Source organism: Neodiprion fabricii, chromosome 1, assembly GCF_021155785.1.
Source record: "Neodiprion fabricii isolate iyNeoFabr1 chromosome 1, iyNeoFabr1.1, whole genome shotgun sequence".
NCBI lineage: Eukaryota > Metazoa > Arthropoda > Insecta > Hymenoptera > Diprionidae > Neodiprion > Neodiprion fabricii.
In genome coordinates this window covers 38899469-38919240 of record NC_060239.1, presented here as the reverse complement: position 1 = coordinate 38919240, position 19772 = coordinate 38899469, and the positions used below count along the sequence as shown (strand labels likewise).

The window sequence follows — 19772 nt, the reverse complement described above, 5'->3', positions numbered from 1 at the left end:
CCACTGTCGTCGTCTCGGACCGCAAACGCAAAGAAATTGTCTGTCGATCATGAATGAGCTTCAATTATAATTGTCAAAACTAGAACACATGTAGACATTGAATTTTAATTTTAATATTTTTTTTTTCTTTTTTGAACGTAGCAATTGGAATTTGACGGATTCTTCGGTGGAAATATCGATGGGGTTGAATCAGAATCCTAATTGCAAAATCCAATGACAAGAAATGCTATCGGGAAGATATTTGAAAAGAAGTCCGGGGTACTTACTTTTCTTTCAAAAATCCCACGTAGAAGAAAAAGATGCTGGCAAACCCGAGGGCAAACTTGGTGAGGTACCATGGATAATCAGCCGTGCAATGAGGCATCTTGAAGAACGTTATATGTATGCTTCATGTGAAGTTGAAACTTATTTCAAAGACTGATTTGATCCGCTGCAGGTAAAAATGCACATCATATGTACAGTAGGGTGGTTCATTTTAGATTTGTTTTTTTTTAAGGCGCCACTCGAGAAAATTTGTGAACAATACTGAGAAAAAACTGTTGTAAAACCTGGAGGAGGTAGGGAAAAATATATAAAGGTCGCTACAAATTATTGTAAAATTTTTTATTTATTTTTATTTTTACACCTTACGGACTTATATATATATATATCTATTAGTTATTTTTTTTGTACCGTGGTTCAATTAATCGTTTACCAATCAACAGCAAACTGCGCCTAACAATTCGAGAAATTTGGATAACAGTTTTTGCTACCGAATTATTTTACGATGATTCTTTTTCAGTAGTGGCCACAAGTTTTTCGACTGGCACCTTAAAAAAAAAATTACAAAATGAACCACCCTAATGTTCAGTACAGGTCCATCGAAAATCAGGAAACAAATTTTATAACAAAAAAAAATGGTTACTTGTACGTTTGGTGGGGTTCTTTCGTAACTATAAGGGTGAATTTATGTCATTTGCGGTGCAGACTGCCATCGTTCGGAGTCACGGTTCCGCCTTTCCTGCAGAGTGTCAAGTTGTACATTCACTGTGTACGAATGCTTCCTTCGGTTTTTTTGTTGAACTGAAATTTCAATTGGATAAAAAAAAAATTTTCCGCAGAAATATTGGGACGCAGTGTTTCGGATGTTGAGAATTTTGACGTACCGGAAACAAATTACAAATACGCGGGGACGCAGATTTTCAAATGTTACGTAGTTGCCGGACACGCTTAAGGCGGTTTTTTACCGCCAGTTCGAATATGCTTATGTACAAACATGCTCTTAATATGTGAAACATTGATATTCATTAGGATGTGGTGGCACCAATCGAACGACGAAAGTTAAGCGGCGAGGAATGAGCGTCGGGCAAAAGTGAGTGAATGAAAGAAATAAAGAGATTAAAAAAGACGTAAGCGCGCAGCTTCCCTTTAGTCACGGGGCTTTTGACGCATCGTTGTAGGGATGGTGAATGGGCTGTCAACATATTTGCCGCAACAAGTTCTCGGAGTGTCGACTGCAGCGTGCAAGCCAAGGGAGAAAAGCGGCGTGAAAAAGAGAATCGAGTGAAAACTGTCAAACCGACAGTGCGTCATTCACGCTCATTAGAAGAAATTCTCCGTCGCATTTCACGCGTGCCTCCCATCGATATATTTAAACACCCCCTAGCCTGAAGTTCTAGGGCCTATATACTGACAGTCCCCGCGGTGACTTGAGAAACAGGTCACAACTCACAGACCAAGGGGGAGAAAAGAAGTAAGAAAAAGACGAGAGAAAAAAAGGAGAAAAGAAAAGAGATCCCGTGACATATGTGACAATGTGTCGGATGATAGAATCGCTAAATGCCCGGAAAAAGTCCCATAAATTTTCATTTACCAAGGTATCTCCAATTTCGCTCCAGATGACAGCTCATGTCTTGTTTATCATGGTGTTCAATGATCCTGGAAATATCCTTGAATTTTACTTATCCTTCAAAAGTCCTGGAAACTATCCTTAAATTTTTCTTGTGCATTATACTTTCAATGTCCTTGAATAACCTGCAAATGTCTTGGAATTTATTTGCGGACTTTTTGTCACTGGAAATCATGTTTATATTATACTTATGTTAAATGAAAGAAGTGAATCGCCAATCGAATCAACTATAATAACATCCGCAGATATTAGTTATACTTAGAAAATCGACGGCAAAACCGGCATATTATGACTTATACCTATTACAATTATTGGGATTGTCATTTTGGAATTCATCTGGTGAAAAAATATCAAACTAATGCAACGAGGCTGACAGCTGACCGTTGGCCGTGTTTCATCGCGTGTGGATGGTAGAAGAGGTATATTGTTGATTATGTTTAATTATTTTATGAAACATGAGTAATTTGAAACACCGAGAATTACGATTTGTCTCAAATAAAATTAAAAACTTGGGTTTTATGGTAATAAAATGGCGCCGATAACTAGGCTCTGACGTCATGAGGACATTTTCCAATACACTGAAACGTGTAAACGTGATATTTCATTGCCATTGATATCAGTTGTGAGACATAGTTGTGGGTATAATACCGAGTACACTGTGTATAGGTATAATATTCCATGGTGGCGACCGGCCGCATGGGATCAGTCAGAGAAACATTAGGGCAGTAATAACAATCAGGGGACAACATTAGCTGGGTGGCATTTAAAATTCCATAGAGTATGTGGGCATATAGATGTATAGGTGTGAGAGAGCGAGGAGGTTCAGCGAGGAAGGAAGTCCATCTAACAGTCATACGTTGGAAAAACAAGCTGAAAACTAATATTAACTGTGTGTTGGCAACACGTAGGCATAAGAGGATCTTGTTAACGAGCTCTTAAAGTCAGATCACAGAAAGAATGCCATGTGGTCGCAGCTGGTGCGGGACGTTTTGACTTTCGAGTGCCATGCGCAAGCCGCGATTCGAAGACACTACACCGAGAACGACCACCGCAGCACCTTATACCAAATTTCCAACACGGTCTTCGGCAGCGTCTTCGCAGCTAAACGAAGAGGGACACAATGTGCGTAGGACACGCGCGGAGCCCAAAGTTTTCTTAACGACGACAGAACGCTTCGTTGTGTTAGACGTTGTATGTAATGCACAATTGTCTTACGCCATGCCGTTGGAAAATAAGATGTCTATAGTGGTTTCAAGTCCGCTCAAAACGGAGCGGAGAAGATCACTGAACTAACAATCGAACCAGCTCTCTCTGCGTGAAAGAGTACAGAAATGCTTATTATAGTCCTAGATTCTTCTCTAAGTCCACAATGACTGACTGTTATTTTCTGTTAATTCTTATTCCGCGGCAGTCATATCGCGTTGTGGTATTGCGGTACCAGGAAAGTAAGCGGAATACACAACTTGGCTTATTCTGCCGAAGATCTGTATAATAGCATCAGACTATTATAATTTTATTACCATAGGTATAATGCTGGTTTACTGTTAGGGATGTAAAACGTTAAGAGGAAGGACCGAAAGACCTATGATTTTTTTAGAATACAATGAAAGACAGGGTCGAGAACTCAGTGGGACTCTAGAAAATACAAGTTTTCTTGTATTGAGGTTGATGGCAAATGAAATTTGGTTTCGTTGTTCGGAAGATTAATTAGTTCACCAGATACATACAAAAATTGTAATAACCGCTGTTTCTATTTGCTTAACTCCACAACTACCGAGGTAAAATGTAATGTAAAATAGAAATTTTAAAATGAAATTGCAAAACCAGTCATTTTGACTGGCTGGTAGTTCTAGTGTTAAGGCAAACCTGCAAGCTCATGACTTATAGTGTCACTTACGTTTACTTCTGGATAAAACGAGCCTTTTCCTGTTTTTCGACTTCTCATATTGACCTATGTTGAGCTTGAATTACCGAAAAATAATGATAATTTACAATTTGGCTGCACAGATATTTGTGTAATAGCTGATAGCTACACGAGCGACTTGCAATTTATGAAATTGTGGAGAATTCAAGGAATCTCGCAGGAGACGAAAAGACGTGGAAATATTTGTGTATAATGTAGGCGTAGGTATAACTCGACATTCCAACTCGCCAGGACCGCTTGATAATTGTGATATACCCCATAACCACGAAGTGTAATCCTGGAGGGTCGATTGGCCCGATGCCCCAGGGAAGCATCCGGAAGTGGCGGAGCTTCTCTGAGATCGCAGCCAACCAGAGGTACCGATGGCTAAGAATAGTTTTTAATTTCGTAGATGGGGGCGGGGGCAACGGCAACACCACACCTCCTTCTCCTTTAAAAAAAAAAATTAAAAAAATACGCAGTCTTCTCAGCCTCCGATTGAGTGGTATACATTGCAACGTCTCATCTATACGAGCAATTCCGACAAACTTGGACCAGTTGAGTCAGCCAGTAGTAAGGTTCTAGTTCTCGAGTCGACGCATCCCCCAACGAACCGAATCGGTGTTACAGTGTGAAGCTCGACATAATACAGTATCGCTGAAAAATTGATTAAGAAAAGCTCGAATTTCTTCCGTATGAGTGAGATCTTGGCACAGTTTGACGAATGATTGTATTCGAGTTGAGTCTGCAGGTCGAAGCTCGGTGAATTGAAAAACTTGGAAGCAACTTGTGTTCAGAAGAAAGTGAAATAGGTTTCAGGTACCAGTGCAAAGAGGTACCTACGTTACCTAAAGAAGACTCGGAGGAACTATGAAGACGGATCAATCGACCGATCCATCAACGAGACAGTCGGCATCATCTTCGATCGAGCATCGTCTCCGTAGCCCAAAATGTGCGCGGTGCAGAAATCACGGGGTGATTTCCGGTTTGAAAGGTCATAAAAGATCCTGCGCATGGAAGGACTGTCGTTGTCCCTGCTGCCTTTTGGTAGTCGAACGACAACGGGTTATGGCAGCCCAAGTTGCCCTCCGTCGGCAGCAACAGGCACACGGAAACGGCTACAACAACGACCATGGACGGCTCCCCGTACCCGGGAAATTGGCAAACGAGGGACAAATCCATAATATTGGTGATCAGCAGCGTGCCGCTGCAGCTTATCAGCGAAGACTGCGCAATCTGCAGCATCATCTGCACTTCACCCAGACGCAGATCAGCGTCACTCAAAATTTGAGCTTGAACACCTTGCCTGGGAGCGGAGGACTTCAGTCCGCAGGTACGGTAACTCGACCACCATACGCGTTTGTTTACCCAACTAACAATAAGAGTTGACGTATACGTTTGCTTTGTTATTTACGAGTTTACTCAAGGGAACGCGAATTTTATAAATTCAAATTGTGTACGTGCAACATGTATAGGAGGTATACGTGAATTCAGGGTGCAAATGTACACTCAACTTGCCGACCCTCGAGACAATAAAACTTTGTTTACATCACTCTGCAAACATCTTAAGCCGAGTAGATACACAACGAGCCCCAAATAACTTTACGATCGTTTACTTTGGACGATCCCCCCCACCCCTCCTTCTTCACAGAGTCTTTACCATTCTTATTCTTGTAAATGATACAGTATCACTTCCATCACTTTTCCAAGGAACGGAATCCTGTTATTTTTGTACATCTGACATTCCTAGAGTTTCAAAGCAACGAAAGGAAATCATAAAAGGTGATACTCTTGTCCACAGCTGTTGTGCGAGCTCAACGGCGGTGCGAGCTATATATATATGTATGTATATACCTATATACCGATGTCCGGAATTTATTAAACTTTAGAGATTTTTGGTCCAGTCAACGTCATCGCTATTCATTTTCGGATTCGATCGATCTGCGGTAATCGTTCACGATTCCCTTAAGTTAGCGATTACTGTAACCAATATCTCGCTCAAATTCTTCGAAGAACCAAAGCGATGCCAAAAATTCCTCTGACCGAAATTGCGATTTTCTGTTATAGTAATGCCAGCACCCCGGATATTGGGTGCCTTATCGCCGAGTGATCGACAACGGAAAAGACGGACGTTTGCTGACGAGAGTTTAGACTTCCAATCATTGTACCCGGCGTACCAAACCGCTGCCCCTTGGTACACGTCTTCGAATGAGGCTCAAACATCCAAAACAAGACTCAGTGGCTTTATATTTGCAGCCACTAGTCCGCGGGAAAATTTAAACCCGTCCGGTAAACATGGAACGTCATACGTCGTCTCAGCACCACCGATTTTTGAAAAGAAACCGGTGATATCTTTCAGCGTTGAATCAATTATCGGAACAAAATGACCCCCTTCGTTTTATACTCATTTTTCTGTACATATTCTCCTACGATCATCGACAACACATATTCGTAACATCATTTGCACTACTTAATAATTGAAGCAATTATACAGTACACGATTTACTAACTTTGAAAACTATCTACAACGTTTAAAAGTACGTAAGACATTATATTCTTTCAGTAACTACGTAGTTAATATCATTTTGATAATCTAACAATATGTGTACACAATGTAACAAGCGGAGCGAGTTTTACCAAATATAATCATGCTCAAAAATTCTCATTCACGCCATTATTTCTATACCTATGCTAATATGATACAAATCGCTGCTTCAATTGGATAAGAAAAATATTTCAATGTGTAAGTATCAATGCTACCACGTCCAAGTAATATAGATATTACTTTACCAAACAGAATAAAAGATAATTCCGAATCACAGAACTGTAGTGGTCGGTACCATTCGAGGGTTTAGGTTAAAAAGTAAACATAATATACGATATTTATAGCTTGACTAAAAACTGATTGTGAATAAGGTTTGGTGCATTCATGTATTTTAAAATTTTTACCGAATCCTTTAGCCTGTCCGCGCTGCAGAAAAATTATTACAGGGTAAGCCCACCTGTGCCTAGGTAATTTGTGCAACTTTGTTGAGTCGTGTCGCATCACTTGCCTATAAACAGGCGGATTTCGTCATATCAAATTGCGCCGCATATTCTGCAACCGGACATACTTGCAGTTACGTGCGCCTGTGCGCGGTCAGTCAGTGTCCACGTGTATGAGTTGTTACGAGTCCAAATAATGACGGACCGTAAAAAGCGGACAACGAACCACAGAGCAGAGTCTACGATAATTGAATAAACACGATACCAGATAATTCCGGAGGGGAAGTGTCCCAATGACTGTCACCCCTCACGTAGCGTCTACGTCTATCAAATTTTTATAGCGGCACATTTTGATACCAAATTGGCGATAGCTAACCTCGCTTTGAGATGGCCAGCAACAAATTCCTGTATTTTGCCTACGGCAGCAACTTGCTCGCAAAACGTATTCGCATTAATAATCCAACTGCTGTACGACGGGACATCGGACGGCTCAAGGTACGCACGCTTCTTTGGTTGTATCATTTTGCAGATAAAATTCATCCCTTTTAAACTGCTCAACTATGAAAATCAGTCTTGAGTGAGGCTAGTAATAGGAGGGTGAATTTTATATGCAAGATGATTAATGGGTCCAAATAAAATATGCTAGGTACAAAATGCAAGATAGATATATCAGCTTTAAATATAATTCGAATTCTCAACATGCACTTTGAATTTTTTTGCTGGTTGATGTTTCAAATTGAGGCTTTTATTACCGCTTCTTGAAACTGAAAAAATTTCATAACAAGCTTGCAAATTCAATCCAAAATGCAGAATAATAGCTATCACGTTTCAGTAATTTCAGAGTTGTAAAATCAAATCGAAAGAGTTGATTGCATAAAAGAGATTAAATTATTCGACCAACTGAGTTAAATTTTGAAGCAATGGTGTTATAGACATCAAAATTTAAATATAAAAGTTACAAAAATTGCTCTGAGGCAAGATTCAGTTGTTGTGGTAGATACTTTAGCGTTGTTACTAATATACACAAAGAGAAACACAGTCAAAAAAAATATCTCAACATGCCTTTGCGTATCTAGGATTTCAGACTAGACTTTGCAACATATTCAAAACGATGGCATGGAGCATCAGCAACGATAGTGCCTACCGAAAACGAGTATGTGTGGGGTGCTATCTGGGAAATAGATAATTCCGACATAGCTAGTTTGGATCAGCAGGAAGGTGTGGAGGACAAATTGTATTTTTCAAAAATTGTGGATATTGAAACACCGAATGGTTCGTTTCTGAAGTGCAAAGTCTACCAGCAATGCAACAACCCACAGGAGCACCTCACCGGCGATCTTTTACCACAGGATAGAAGACCTTCTGCTGCTTACAGGTATTATTCTGCTTATCAACTAGTTTGTATCTCCTGGCAAGACATTTGAATATAATGTTTTTCCCCCTCAAGGGACACAATTTTGAAGGGAGCTCGGGAAAGTGGCATACCAAGTGACTACATCAAATTTCTGGAAACTTTCCCGCACAATGGTTATCTTGGAGAACCTGAAATTGGGTAATTCATTGCGTCGAATTATTTCTCCTTTGTATAAGCTTCAGTATCGTTGTTAAATTCATTTGCCTCCTACTTCGATTTAAGAAAATATGGCAGAGTAAATCTTGTTTGCTCTCTGATATATTTATACTGGCAGAGTTCAGAGTTCTATTTGGATTACAAATAGACTTTAGTTGCGCTGTTGAGTATTACTCAATGGTAGTATATAAAAAACTTTTACATTTTGTGAAATACTACAACTCAAGACTGCTCAATTAAGAAGTTTGACACAACTTCAGACGAATTCTCAAGAATTCTTATTCGTTACATGAATAGTTGTCTGCAAATATCTGAAAGTACGTTACCTGTAAGGTCAACACCTAAATCATTCACACTTGCGTTTCTTGCATCTCTAATTCTTTTGTTGGTTTTTCGGTACTGATTTCAATGGATGCATCAAAGCCTTGCGCTGCGTGAAATGTAGCACCGACAACTTTCCAATTCTTCAGGAATGCCTGGAACTTTGGACTTTCTATTGTATACCGCACCGCGTCGTCGGAAGTCATATTTTCCAACACATATCGAGGCACTTCCAATGACATAACTTCTACATTGTTTACCTGCGAGTAGACATGGAGTTATTTCAATTCGTTATACCTACATATGCATACTGAAATGACATTGTTTCCTTTTTTTCTGTTCTAAATATAATGATTTCAAAGTGTGGATCAGTAAGCAGAGCTATTTTGGTTAAAGAATTTTTTTTGCATTTAATTTGATTATTCCTTATTCCTAATATTTAAACTTAAAATAATTACAAAAGAATATAGCAATTAATCACGGACTATATTTTCACTCAACTCAAACCAGTACTGTTGAATTGTGTTCCCCAAAGTTATTCAAAAACAAATACAAATAACAGAAGAAGAATCCCTGCGTTAAAATGGAGTATCATATCACAGCTTACCACAACATTTAGATTCAATTTGTACTCCATGTCAATTTCTGGCCAATTTTGTTGCAACACTCCTTTATCCCATTGTATTTCTTGCTCACGAATATTTTTATTACTTGTGAGATGAGGCGCTGAACAGAACCCAGCCCACAACTCTGAAGCAAAGTGCGGAGCAAATGGAGCGAGCATTATTACTTGTGCTGCTAAGGTTCTCTCATATTCACAGCCTTGCGCTATAACATCTGGAGTAGATCTGCGTATGCTGATGCAATCAACAAATAAATTATTATTTTATCCAGGCAGAATTCTCACTTTCAAAAATATTGAATAACCTTTTCTTAGTATGTGCCAAAATTCGTATCCTACCTATTCGTAAGTCCTTGCATTTTTGATATGGCGACACTTAATTGGCGAGTACACATTATGTTTTTAGTAACCCCTTTTATATAATAATTTCTAGCGTCGAACAAAATGTTCTCTTGTTCTACAAATTTATCTTCATTGGGTATTGTATCCAATTGTTCAGGAGTCAACGCTTTCCGTCCTTGTATAAAGTTTCTTATCGTCAGCCACAATCGATGCTGCCACTTGATGATACCCGGGAATGCTATCAACATTGTAGAAAGTCACTAAATTTGACCGAAACTATTTCAGGAATTGATCAGATTATGAAACAGAAATATCTAATATTCACTTACTGAGTGTTGACCAATTTCGAGGTGATGTTGGAGCCACCTCTGCTAAGATAATTAATCGGGTCATATCTGTTCCATGTTCATTAAATATGTCTGCAGGATCGACGCCATTGTATTTAGATTTGGACATCTTTTCCCAGGCAGCAACCACAGGACTTCCCGATTCTTTGTGCACAAATTTGTTCTTCCCCTTCTTCTCAACTTCATCTGCTTTTAGGTACTTTCCGGTACTTTGTACACGATATGTTTGACCATTTACCATTCCTTGGACTAGCAGCTGTTGAAAAGGTTCTCGTGTCGGTACTAAGCCTTGGGAGTGTAAAAAGTGACTGATGAACCTCGCGTAATATAGATGCAGAACAGCTGTAAAATTTTAAACATCAACTTTTTAACAATACCATTCAATCTTTTAAACTAAGTAATATAAGAAAACTTGTAAAATTTTCATGTAACAATCATTAAGAAAAGGGAAGTTAACTTTATACTTTTGCAGTCTTCAATATTTTAAAATGTCTATTGAGAACAGAGCTGCCTTCTAGAAGTTACAACGTATTCCGCGCTGTCCTTCGGTAAAGTTTTGATTTTGTTTATTGTTCTTATTTCATTAATCGACTGAGACAAGAGCATGAAATATCGACTCTTTTTTGTCATGAACAATTTTAAGGTACGTATATCGCATACTCCCTTAGAATAAATAATGTATGTACCATGTTCTTTTCCACCGATGTATAAATCAACAGGTAACATTTCCTTAGCCGTTTCCTTGGAAAACATGTCGGTATTGTTCTTAGAATCTATGTATCTCATGAAATACCAAGAGCTGTCCATAAATGTATCCATAGTGTCAGTTTCTCTAGTTGCCTTTCCACCACATTTTGGACACTTTGTTTCCAGCCATTCGGTAGCTTGTAGCAGAGGGGATTTTCCTGATTTTGTAGTGATATTTAACTTTGGCAAAACCACTGGAAGCCGATCCCTGGAAACCGGTTGAACTTTGCAGTGCTCACAATGGACAATTGGAATTGGTGTTCCCCAATAACGTTGACGAGATATTAACCAATCTCTCAACTTTGAACTCACAGGATATCTACCGATATTTAAATCTGTTGCTTTCTTCAATATCTCTGCTCGCTTTTCCTCAATCTGACTAGATGATAGCTTGTGTTTCAACTCAAAGTCTATCCCAAAAGTCTTACATAATTCTGCATCAGTATCTGACGAGGTCGGAATGCCAATGTGGCTGTCGGTAAACAAATCATACTCTATAGCATCTGTGACATAAATCGGTAGCATTTTATTGTTGAAAGGATTGACTGTGCATGTATTCAATAACTTGAATACATCATTTGGATCTTTGGACCCCTCGATTTTATCCAGAAAACTGCCTGATGACACAGCGACAAACTTCGCATCTTCGATCGATTCCAGCTTGTCGGTCCAAAGAGTGATTGTTTTAGGATAACTCGGATCATCAGAAACTAAACGACAGTCTATGGAAAGGCCATTGCATTCCCCTATCCAGTGTTTTTGCAAATTTATCACATCTCGCCATCCTTTCAACTCAGGATCGTTCAGACCATCCAGCAACGGCCTAGTGTAGACACAAAGGTTTAACAAGAGAAATTTAATTTTAACCATACAAAGGCAATGTGCTGGAATATAGGCTCACTTGGCAAAGGCAGTTGTCCTGATAAACCACTGGTTGAGAATTTTCTTCTCAACTTTGGCACCTGATCTCCAAGAACAGCCATTATCATCGACTTGTTCATCTGCAAGCACAGTTTGATCCACAGGATCCCAATTTACCAATGCCTCCTTACGATAAACTAAACCGTTTTCAAACAATTTTATGAATAATTCCTGAGTCCATCTATAGTAATCTGGATTAGACGTTGCTAGTTCACATTCCCAATCAAACGAACATCCCAGTCGGTCCATTTGAACTCTCATCTTCTTAATGTTGTCTTCGGTCCACGCAGCAGGATCCAAACCACGTTCCATAGCTGCATTTTCAGCAGGCAAGCCAAACGCATCCCAACCCATTGGATGCAGCACGTTTTTACCTAAAACCTATCTTTAATTACAAAGTTACTTCAAATATGTGAAGAATTAGCATGTTAAAACAAGAGGAGGCGGTGAATGTTCTCTACTTTCACACTTGTAAGTTTTTAAACAAAAGTTGCTTGCCTTTCATTCTATAGAATCGAGCTATCGTGTCACTGATGGAATATACTCGGACATGGCCCATGTGTAGCTGGCCTGACGGATAAGGAAACATTGATAGAACATAGAATTTTTCTTTAGAGTGGTCATGTGCATTGAAGAGATCGTCTCTCAGTTTATGCTTCCAATGTTGTTCAATTTTATGTTTTATCTCGGGATTGACGTCATGCTCCTGGAAAATCGTTGATGACGTTAGGTTTCCTTACATAAATAGGAATACGCGGAAAACATGTATGAAGTACGAGATATTTCCTATGCATCAATTTTGCTGCGGAACCGACTGAACATTTTCGAAACACATCCGATTCGTTTGGTAAAAGAAAGCCGTATACCCATAGATTCAGTCCAGTTGACATATGTCTCGTTGAAATATGCTGGATAAATCTGTTGGCGAGTAATCTGGTAATCATTTTCGACGAGTACAAGCCCTTGTAATGCATTTCGTGTGTGTATCGCTTTGCTCGATACGAAGAAATTCAAAACGTAGAAGCGACGGGGATTGCATAAATTACTTTAACCTCAAAGTTTTTGTTGTACACTTCGAACACCGCTTTGAGCATGCTTTGAGCACGACTCCGACCTTGCCATTGGTTCAAACAAAAGTGAAGTTCTAGTAGTGTGTAAAATCAAGTTTCCGCCAATTCGCTGTGAAGTTTCCTGAAATATTTACACTACTAATAAACTTGATAACCAGGAATTATTAGAGCACAAAACTATAATATATCAAATATTTTGATTTCTATACCGTACACAGATCTCATTTTGACTTTGAATTCTTTTCGAACATCGTTACTTCCGTCTTTCCGAGTTTGCTCCTTTTCCGGTGTGCTGCCTTAAACAAGGTGGTAAGGCTATTTTCTTGACGTAAAATCAATCTATATCCTCGCGATCACACCGTTTTTCAGATATTACGGTGCAGTGAAAATTCTCGACTGAATTCACGTGTATGATACGCTCTACATATTTATCCTGATAATAAGAAAAAGTTTTAAACTTTGTGATACGCAAGATTCGATTCGACGACCAAGATTGTCGAGTTGAATATTTCAGTCTTTCTTAATTGACTTGAATGCTATTATCACAGCATGGTTGCTCAGACCCGGGACTTGATCTAATATACAAATAACTCTATTACTTATGTTACTCCTTATACCTGATCTTGAGTGACAGACGTGACGGAAAACATAACCTATCCTAACCTAACCTATAATCCCGCTGTATACACTGTGTACAATAACTTTGAATTATACACTCGTTTCCGATCGTTCTAAGCAAATCTGGTCACGCGATTATAAATTAATGATATTGTTTCATTGCTGATTTCATGTCTATTGTCCTTAACTTCTTTAACAAAAGTTTTGTTGTGCAGTAGTGCCAAGATGGGTAAGCGCAATAATATGATCCCGAATGGGCACTTCCATAAAGATTGGCAACGATTTGTGAAGACCTGGTTTAACCAGCCTGCCCGCAAATACCGCAGGAAACAAAATCGCATCAAGAAAGCACGTGCAGTAGCTCCCAGGTAATATTATTAGACATTTCATTCAGAGGATAAGTCTTACCTGTCGTTTCAAGATAATATTTCAATACCACAGTGGTGAACACTCCTGTCTTTTGGCTTTTGCCCCCTTGTACATGATGTGCAAAACATTGCTGTGCTATGGTCATATTTTGTCCTTAATTCACAGACCTGCTTCATTGCTGAGGCCAATTGTCCATTGCCCAACCTTCCGTTACCATGCTAAGGTCAGAGCAGGCAAAGGATTTACTTTAGAAGAGTTGAAAAGTGCGGGACTTAACAAGAAGTTTGCGAGGACTATTGGTATCGCCGTTGACCATCGCAGACGAAACAAGTCTGTCGAGTCTCTGCAGACGAATGCACAACGGCTCAAAGAATACAGAGCCAAGTTGATTCTCTTCCCGATCAATGAGAAGAAGGTATGCATCTAAGTTTGTGTTTCGAAAATTAGATAATTCTTATTGCCGTTCTATGTAAGATGTCATTGATGTCAATCCTTATTTTTTTTTTGCTGAATATACCTGCTGTTTCTATCCATAATGTGTAACACATCGTTATGAATGTTCACAGATCAAGAAGGGAGAAGCAACGGAGGAGGAGCGTAAGGTTGCATCTCAAATAAAGGGCGAAGTGATGCCAGTCAGACATCAAGCACCTGCTAAGGCTAAGGCACGCGTAGTTACGGACGAAGAGAAGAAATTCTCTGCCTATATTACTCTGCGTAAAGCTAGAGCCGACGCTCGTCTTGTTGGTATACGTGCAAAACGTGTTAAAGATGCTGCTGAAAACCCTGACGACGTTACGAAGGCCCCCAAAGAGAAGAAAGCCAAGAAGTAATCTAGGTGTGCTTTTTTCTTTTCTAAAAATAAAGTAAATTGATAAAACTCAAGAGTGTTTTGCTCAATTATTTCATGCGACCTTCCATAATCCAGGCAAGAAATGGCTAACCAAATTATTTTTAAATTAAGACGTGACTCGTGGTTTTTATATTTTCCTTTAATTTTCAAAAAATACTACCCTGAATGAATAAAATATTCCAAATTTGTTATACATTATTTTCATCTATTTCATGTGAGTGAGATTGTTCTTACAATAGGGCGCGACTTGGCTGGAGCTGGAGACTATTGTTGTCATTAATTAGAGTATGAGAAACCGATTGTCACTTGTTTGCTAAACACGTCCTCACCTTCTGATATTAATGCAATTATGAAGATACATTTTCAACATACCACATGAATATTTCTTCCAATAAAACCTTATGAAGACTAAATTTCAAACGGCTGTCGAATTAATTGGTTGGCCATCTATACCACGCGATTACCGGATTGTATTTAATCTTTCGTTACGCGTACTATGAGCACGAGGCTGCCCTTTAGACAAAAATCACAATATACGTGATTATATGGATAATTGTGACTTCATACTTTACCAATTCTCTCTTCGTAATGCTTACTATCTTCAGATATACTCATAATTAATAAGTATTTATTTAATGTATAAGAAAAGTAGATTCATTTTCAACAAGATCGTGAAAAAGCGGCACAGTGCTCATTATGTAAGTTGAATCATCGATTCAATTTTTCGTACCTCTTTGCCAAGCTTCACTCAAAACCTCTCTGCTGACAGTAAAGATGACCGATACATGCAGTGTGTTTACGTAGTCTGAGATTTAGAGGTAATTATGTTCGATATATTTATTTTCAAAATAAACAATTAAGCTGTATAATAGAAACATTTCATTACTGTCTTGTGACGCGGCAACGTCGTGTTTCATTTAACATGGGCGGCACAGTGCTTGTTGTGCGATGAAATTCGTTGGGCAAGGAAGCGTGAGTAACGAAAGGTTAATCACCAAAACTTTACTTGCGACACAGAATTTCAATGTTGTCAACAAACTTCACTAACTTGTCGCAGCAAGAATTCCATTGCTTCTAACTGGTACAAGCCCACCGAGACCCTAAATTTGGGAAAAAGTGAATCCAAGGCAAATTGACGTATAAGAGGGGGGTTTCTTTAATATAACGAGACAATTCGGATCATACATTTTCATTCAATATCCTGAATTACCAATCTTATGGTAATTGCATACACAAGATATGAATTTTTATTTAATGTGTTTCACTGATATGAATATTATTTGTACAATGTATAAGCAATTTGTATGCCGCTTATTTAATAATCATTGCTTCGTATTACAATACTGCTGAAACTCCGCTTTATTTGATTCAACACAACAGACATGAGTTCTGAACGTCGAATTCAGAGGAATGATTCTGAATGTTTTGGTAAATATTACGCGATTTGTACTCACATTCACGCTAGTTCTGTAAAACGCTATGTAACTAATAAGTACTTCGTTGTTGGTGTGCATTAGTATCTTACACATATATGTATATTCAGCATATTGTTTCAAATATACGTATGCCGAGGTTTTTGGTGCTGGGTATAATTCGAAAGACTATTGCCATACTTACAGGTGGCGGTTACCCATACATGTACTTATATTTCAGAAACAATTCCAAAAACTAGAGTCCTGTAATCAGATCTCGACATATTATTACTTTTGAAACAATATGATACTTTATGTCCAAGAAATGCAGGTACATTGAGAGAGGTCTGTATATATTCACAGAGTCGTTACACAATGCAAGGTATCGAATATTTGTTGGTGAATTATTTACAAAATATGGCAGATGACTATTACAGGCGTCAAGTTCTAGATAGAAACACAAGACATAATTTTGCAAATTGCGTTGTTGCAAAAAAGAGAATTCTTGTTGAAAACTTTGGTCGTAATCATTTGGGTTACATTTGATGCTGTTGGTATAGTGGCTTGTTGTTTGAATATGTAATACAGTTTTAATTTTGTGGAGTTACTGAATTGCCCTGCACTATACGTCCACATTCTTATATAAAGATTTAGGTTTGCTCCCAGATTTGTTACAATAGCAAATCTACGTTTCAAAACAGTCTTCCAAGTGAGCAATGATTGCGTGCTGTGTAAACGCTTGTACATTCCTGGAATGTTCAGTGAAGTGAGGCCCCTGTATCCACAGTGCAAGGCACAGTATAAGGCAGTTGCCTTAAATTACATGAAGGTGTCCGCTTCATCGAATATTCCTGAGATATATATACAAACTGTTGAATCTGGTATCGACGCATTCGCGACATACATGCACATCAAACATTGATAAAAGGCAAATATTTGGCATTAATGGCTGTTTGATAAAAAATATTGCAATAGTTATTTTGACACCTTAAGATTAGTATATTGGTATATTGGTTCACTCTTCTCAATGCTTGAGGTTTGGAGAAGTTGAGGAGTATATCAAGACATTTAACTAAAGGTACTTAATAATTGCTTATTATAAACGTTGCCTGCGTAGCTGGTTATCCAATTCAGCCAACTGATGAAGGAAGCCGTTATTTGGATGTATGTCTCGATTTTTACGAACTGTTCGGATTGCTTCCGAAGCAAGCATTTGTTTTTTAATCATGAGGTATGCAACAACGCACGTCGCACTGCGTGATATACCCATCATGCAGTGAACAAATGCCTTCCCTGAAACCAGATCGATTACATGGATGTACATGGATTAAAATTGATGACCAGTCATTAATAAACAATAGATTACAGTACCTCCTGTAGACACAGCTTCTTCGATAAATGTTGCTGCTGTATGAAAATATTCATTGATGCAGGTCGAGGCTAAATCGGCCAGAGGAAGGCCCATGTACTTTATGTTAGTGTCCTTGTAGTAGTTTGCATCAGTATCGACAAATCCAAAACGTTTGCCTTCAGCGGTATTCAAAACATGCGTTATGTCCAGAATTTTCAGGTACTTTTTATTCTTCGCGGTTGGTCTGCAAATCGGTACATTCATTTTTTCTTAATGCCGTGTATATCAGCAATCATTAAACAAATATTTGAGAGTAATTTTATTTGAAGAATCAGTGACAAAAGTAACTTGAGACAAGAACTGTTAGTTTTCTGAAACAAACGTTGACGCAGCTAAAATAAGTTTTGTCACTTAAAAACACTTACGCATCTCCGATATAAATATTGGGATAGACTTCGTCGCAGTCGATGTTTGCTTGAATACGATAGGAAGTGTGGTAGTTATCGTGGTCTGTAATTCCAGGCAGCGGCCTAAAATTGGTCCTAGTCTTGTGAAGAACGTCGGCCAAGTATTGGCCAGTTGTTTCACCGTCGACCAAGTGTTTCTGAAAGTCCTGCGTTTATGGCGTAAAACAAAAATACATGATATAGGTATAACTTAGTACACATGATTTTCTTTATATACATCACACTCATACTCGTTAGTTAAATTTTCTCATTAAAACAAAAATTCTCTCTTTAATTTAATTTCATATAAGTATAACTGCTGACCAACGATACACTTCAGAGTTTCGACTACAGTCACCCACCCCCTAAAATCTGATCCTATTATTTGTTAATCTTGAAGGTAAAGGCAGGCAATTACCGTGATTTTTCAAAAAATCGCGAGGACACGTTGTCGACGTGACATTAAATCGTAACAACCGTAAACAGTGATTACTGAAAGTTTGCTCACCCGATCTCTGTCCCGCCACGTGCTCTTCATCTCGTAATTGATTCTCGAATGCTAATAAAAAGTACGCGCGACCTCAATCCTTACCGTCGCCGTTGCATGATGAATCAAATGTTTATTTTTAAATTCGCCTTGCAAAATTTCTAAGCGCCAAAACCTCGGTCGGATTACGCATCCGCACAACAATAACGATTCGACCCGACGCAATTCACGTCATTTTACACCTCATGAGTTAATGAAGATGTGTTGAGCACGTACCGTCTACAGCCTCGACTTACCCCCCCTGTCATAAATTCCTATTCGCTAATTGTAATCAGACTTATACGTTTAGAACACAATCTGAAACTTACGTCGCCCTTCGGGGAATCTCCACCCTGCGCCATCGTTAAAATAAGCTCTTCTTGTTACCTCGAATGTCGGGATGACGATCACGAACTTGACATACACCTGCACTCTATTCTTTTTTTCTTTTTTTTGCACAAAGTACTTCTGACAGCTGTCGGATAACTTGACAGGAACTCAACTTTGCTCAACTTATTCAGGTTAGACTACGTATCCGCGGTCCTTTCAACTGGGGTGACAAGTGGTGACAAGCAGAGTCCTCAACAAGGGATCAAACCATAAGGATAGCTATACGTATTGGAGACTATAGATATACGTGAAAGCTCGAAAGATGAAGCTTCTAAATCTTGTTGCGTACTACAGTAAAAGCCTACTCATCTTTGGTAAAAGTACACCTTCGTGCATGTACAACTGGATGTATTTTTCCAGTTTTATCTTTGTGGCAAATAAACTGACATACATACATATTTAATCTTAAGATTAATCTTAACGTAGTAGTACTGCATACGCTATCTTCGCGGTATCTATGTAATTGCAACAAAATTTCCAGTTGCGTTCAAAGATATTTTTTCCACGAACCTGAGAATCATTTACATAAAAATTAATGGTTTTATTTTTTTTTTCCAATTAAATCGCCGAAATTATTATTAATGCTTGATTCAAAATCTTGCGGCCAAACTATGATTATAAAATCCGTTTCAAAAAGCAATGAATAAAAAAAATTATGAAAATTGAAAATGGGTTGCTTTTTTCGATGCAGTGTACCCCTGAGTCCTGGGCATCAGGTAGAATGTCATATTGAAGTTAGTAACGTTATTGTAACGATTCATGCTGAAAAAAAACCGTTATTTCGCGATTTTGGAATTGTCTGAAATTCAGTAAATCTTAATAAAACGAAATACACTACACTAATATTTCGAAAACTTTGTTCCTTAAAAATCATTCTAAAATTAAGGAAATAGTCATTTCTTCCCCAATGTTTCGTTACGATAACGTTACTAACTTCAACCTCGTTGGGTAGATACGTGTTCACGATCATACTCACTGGTCGATTATAAAATTCTCAAGCCGCGAACCTTACCTTTTTCATGTAGGTCTTAGTTGTGACCATATGATGGGTAAGGGGTCGCATGCTCAGAATTACAGACCAGGTTATTCAA

The 19772-nt window shown here is 38.5% G+C and overlaps 5 protein-coding genes across 14 annotated transcripts; 3 read left to right on the top strand and 2 right to left on the bottom strand.

The window, feature by feature from the left end:
* Positions 1-4286: 4286 nt before the first annotated feature.
* LOC124183774 (doublesex- and mab-3-related transcription factor 2-like) lies at positions 4287-6450 on the top strand. The gene is made up of 2 exons (XM_046572739.1): positions 4287-5124; positions 5859-6450. The coding sequence occupies exons 1-2, from the start codon at positions 4662-4664 to the stop codon at positions 6176-6178; spliced, it is 783 nt and encodes a 260-aa protein (XP_046428695.1). The 5' UTR covers positions 4287-4661; the 3' UTR covers positions 6179-6450.
* A 483-nt stretch (positions 6451-6933) lies between these two features.
* On the top strand, positions 6934-9065 carry LOC124183816 (gamma-glutamylcyclotransferase-like). The gene is made up of 4 exons (XM_046572867.1): positions 6934-7271; positions 7853-8151; positions 8224-8328; positions 8770-9065. Exons 1-4 carry the CDS (start codon positions 7164-7166, stop codon positions 8789-8791), a joined length of 534 nt encoding a protein of 177 aa, XP_046428823.1. The 5' UTR covers positions 6934-7163; the 3' UTR covers positions 8792-9065.
* Positions 8030-12763, bottom strand: LOC124183735 (probable leucine--tRNA ligase, mitochondrial). 3 transcript variants are annotated; one of them, XM_046572649.1, is made up of 9 exons: positions 12513-12763; positions 12145-12352; positions 11627-12020; positions 10665-11548; positions 9961-10320; positions 9629-9869; positions 9275-9524; positions 8673-8927; positions 8030-8318 (listed from the first exon to the last, which is right to left on the bottom strand). In XM_046572649.1, the coding sequence occupies exons 1-8, from the start codon at positions 12618-12620 to the stop codon at positions 8697-8699; spliced, it is 2676 nt and encodes an 891-aa protein (XP_046428605.1). In that variant the 5' UTR covers positions 12621-12763; the 3' UTR covers positions 8030-8318; positions 8673-8696. The 3 variants fall into 3 exon arrangements, with proteins under 3 accessions (XP_046428605.1, XP_046428621.1, XP_046428611.1); XM_046572665.1 differs by lacking the exon at positions 12513-12763 and having other exon boundaries at positions 11627-12027; positions 12145-12263; XM_046572655.1 differs by lacking the exon at positions 12513-12763 and having other exon boundaries at positions 11627-12031; positions 12145-12244.
* Positions 12764-12886: 123 nt separating this feature from the next.
* On the top strand, positions 12887-14588 carry LOC124183786 (60S ribosomal protein L13). Of its 5 annotated transcripts, none has more exons than XM_046572785.1 (4): positions 12887-13022; positions 13550-13702; positions 13869-14118; positions 14270-14588. In XM_046572785.1, exons 2-4 carry the CDS (start codon positions 13560-13562, stop codon positions 14534-14536), a joined length of 660 nt encoding a protein of 219 aa, XP_046428741.1. In that variant the 5' UTR covers positions 12887-13022; positions 13550-13559; the 3' UTR covers positions 14537-14588. The 5 variants fall into 5 exon arrangements, with proteins under 5 accessions (XP_046428741.1, XP_046428731.1, XP_046428760.1 ...); XM_046572775.1 differs by having other exon boundaries at positions 12898-13025; XM_046572804.1 differs by having other exon boundaries at positions 12940-13022; positions 13553-13702.
* A 1100-nt stretch (positions 14589-15688) lies between these two features.
* Positions 15689-19759, bottom strand: LOC124183804 (dual specificity protein phosphatase 3). 4 transcript variants are annotated; one of them, XM_046572824.1, is made up of 4 exons: positions 19694-19759; positions 17745-17932; positions 17340-17563; positions 15689-17261 (listed from the first exon to the last, which is right to left on the bottom strand). In XM_046572824.1, exons 1-4 carry the CDS (start codon positions 19742-19744, stop codon positions 17065-17067), a joined length of 660 nt encoding a protein of 219 aa, XP_046428780.1. In that variant the 5' UTR covers positions 19745-19759; the 3' UTR covers positions 15689-17064. The 4 variants fall into 4 exon arrangements, with proteins under 4 accessions (XP_046428780.1, XP_046428811.1, XP_046428790.1 ...); XM_046572855.1 differs by lacking the exon at positions 19694-19759 and adding an exon at positions 18621-19205 and having other exon boundaries at positions 17745-17923; XM_046572834.1 differs by lacking the exon at positions 19694-19759 and adding an exon at positions 18621-19203.
* Between the last annotated feature and the right edge of the window lie 13 nt (positions 19760-19772).

Bases quoted from the DNA above. Each gene is read 5' to 3' on its own strand.
- LOC124183774 (XM_046572739.1), top strand. From the start codon at position 4,662: ATGAAGACGGATCAATCGACCGATCCATCAACGAGACAGTCGGCATCA. The intron at 5,125-5,858 runs GTACGGTAACTC...TTTCTGTTATAG, and splicing joins CGGAGGACTTCAGTCCGCAG to TAATGCCAGCACCCCGGATA.
- LOC124183735 (XM_046572649.1), bottom strand. From the start codon at position 12,620: ATGCATTACAAGGGCTTGTACTCGTCGAAAATGATTACCAGATTACTC. The intron at 10,321-10,664 runs GTACATACATTA...AAAATTTTACAG, and splicing joins CATCGGTGGAAAAGAACATG to CTGTTCTGCATCTATATTAC. The intron at 9,870-9,960 runs GTAAGTGAATAT...CAATGTTGATAG, and splicing joins TCGAAATTGGTCAACACTCA to CATTCCCGGGTATCATCAAG.
- LOC124183786 (XM_046572785.1), top strand. From the start codon at position 13,560: ATGGGTAAGCGCAATAATATGATCCCGAATGGGCACTTCCATAAAGAT. The intron at 13,703-13,868 runs GTAATATTATTA...CTTAATTCACAG, and splicing joins GCACGTGCAGTAGCTCCCAG to ACCTGCTTCATTGCTGAGGC. The intron at 14,119-14,269 runs GTATGCATCTAA...GAATGTTCACAG, and splicing joins TCCCGATCAATGAGAAGAAG to ATCAAGAAGGGAGAAGCAAC.
- LOC124183804 (XM_046572824.1), bottom strand. From the start codon at position 19,744: ATGCGACCCCTTACCCATCATATGGTCACAACTAAGACCTACATGAAA. The intron at 17,564-17,744 runs GTAAGTGTTTTT...ACCGATTTGCAG, and splicing joins AATATTTATATCGGAGATGC to ACCAACCGCGAAGAATAAAA. The intron at 17,262-17,339 runs GTACTGTAATCT...ATCTGGTTTCAG, and splicing joins AGAAGCTGTGTCTACAGGAG to GGAAGGCATTTGTTCACTGC.
- LOC124183816 (XM_046572867.1), top strand. From the start codon at position 7,164: ATGGCCAGCAACAAATTCCTGTATTTTGCCTACGGCAGCAACTTGCTC. The intron at 7,272-7,852 runs GTACGCACGCTT...TTGCGTATCTAG, and splicing joins GGGACATCGGACGGCTCAAG to GATTTCAGACTAGACTTTGC. The intron at 8,152-8,223 runs GTATTATTCTGC...TTCCCCCTCAAG, and splicing joins AGACCTTCTGCTGCTTACAG to GGACACAATTTTGAAGGGAG.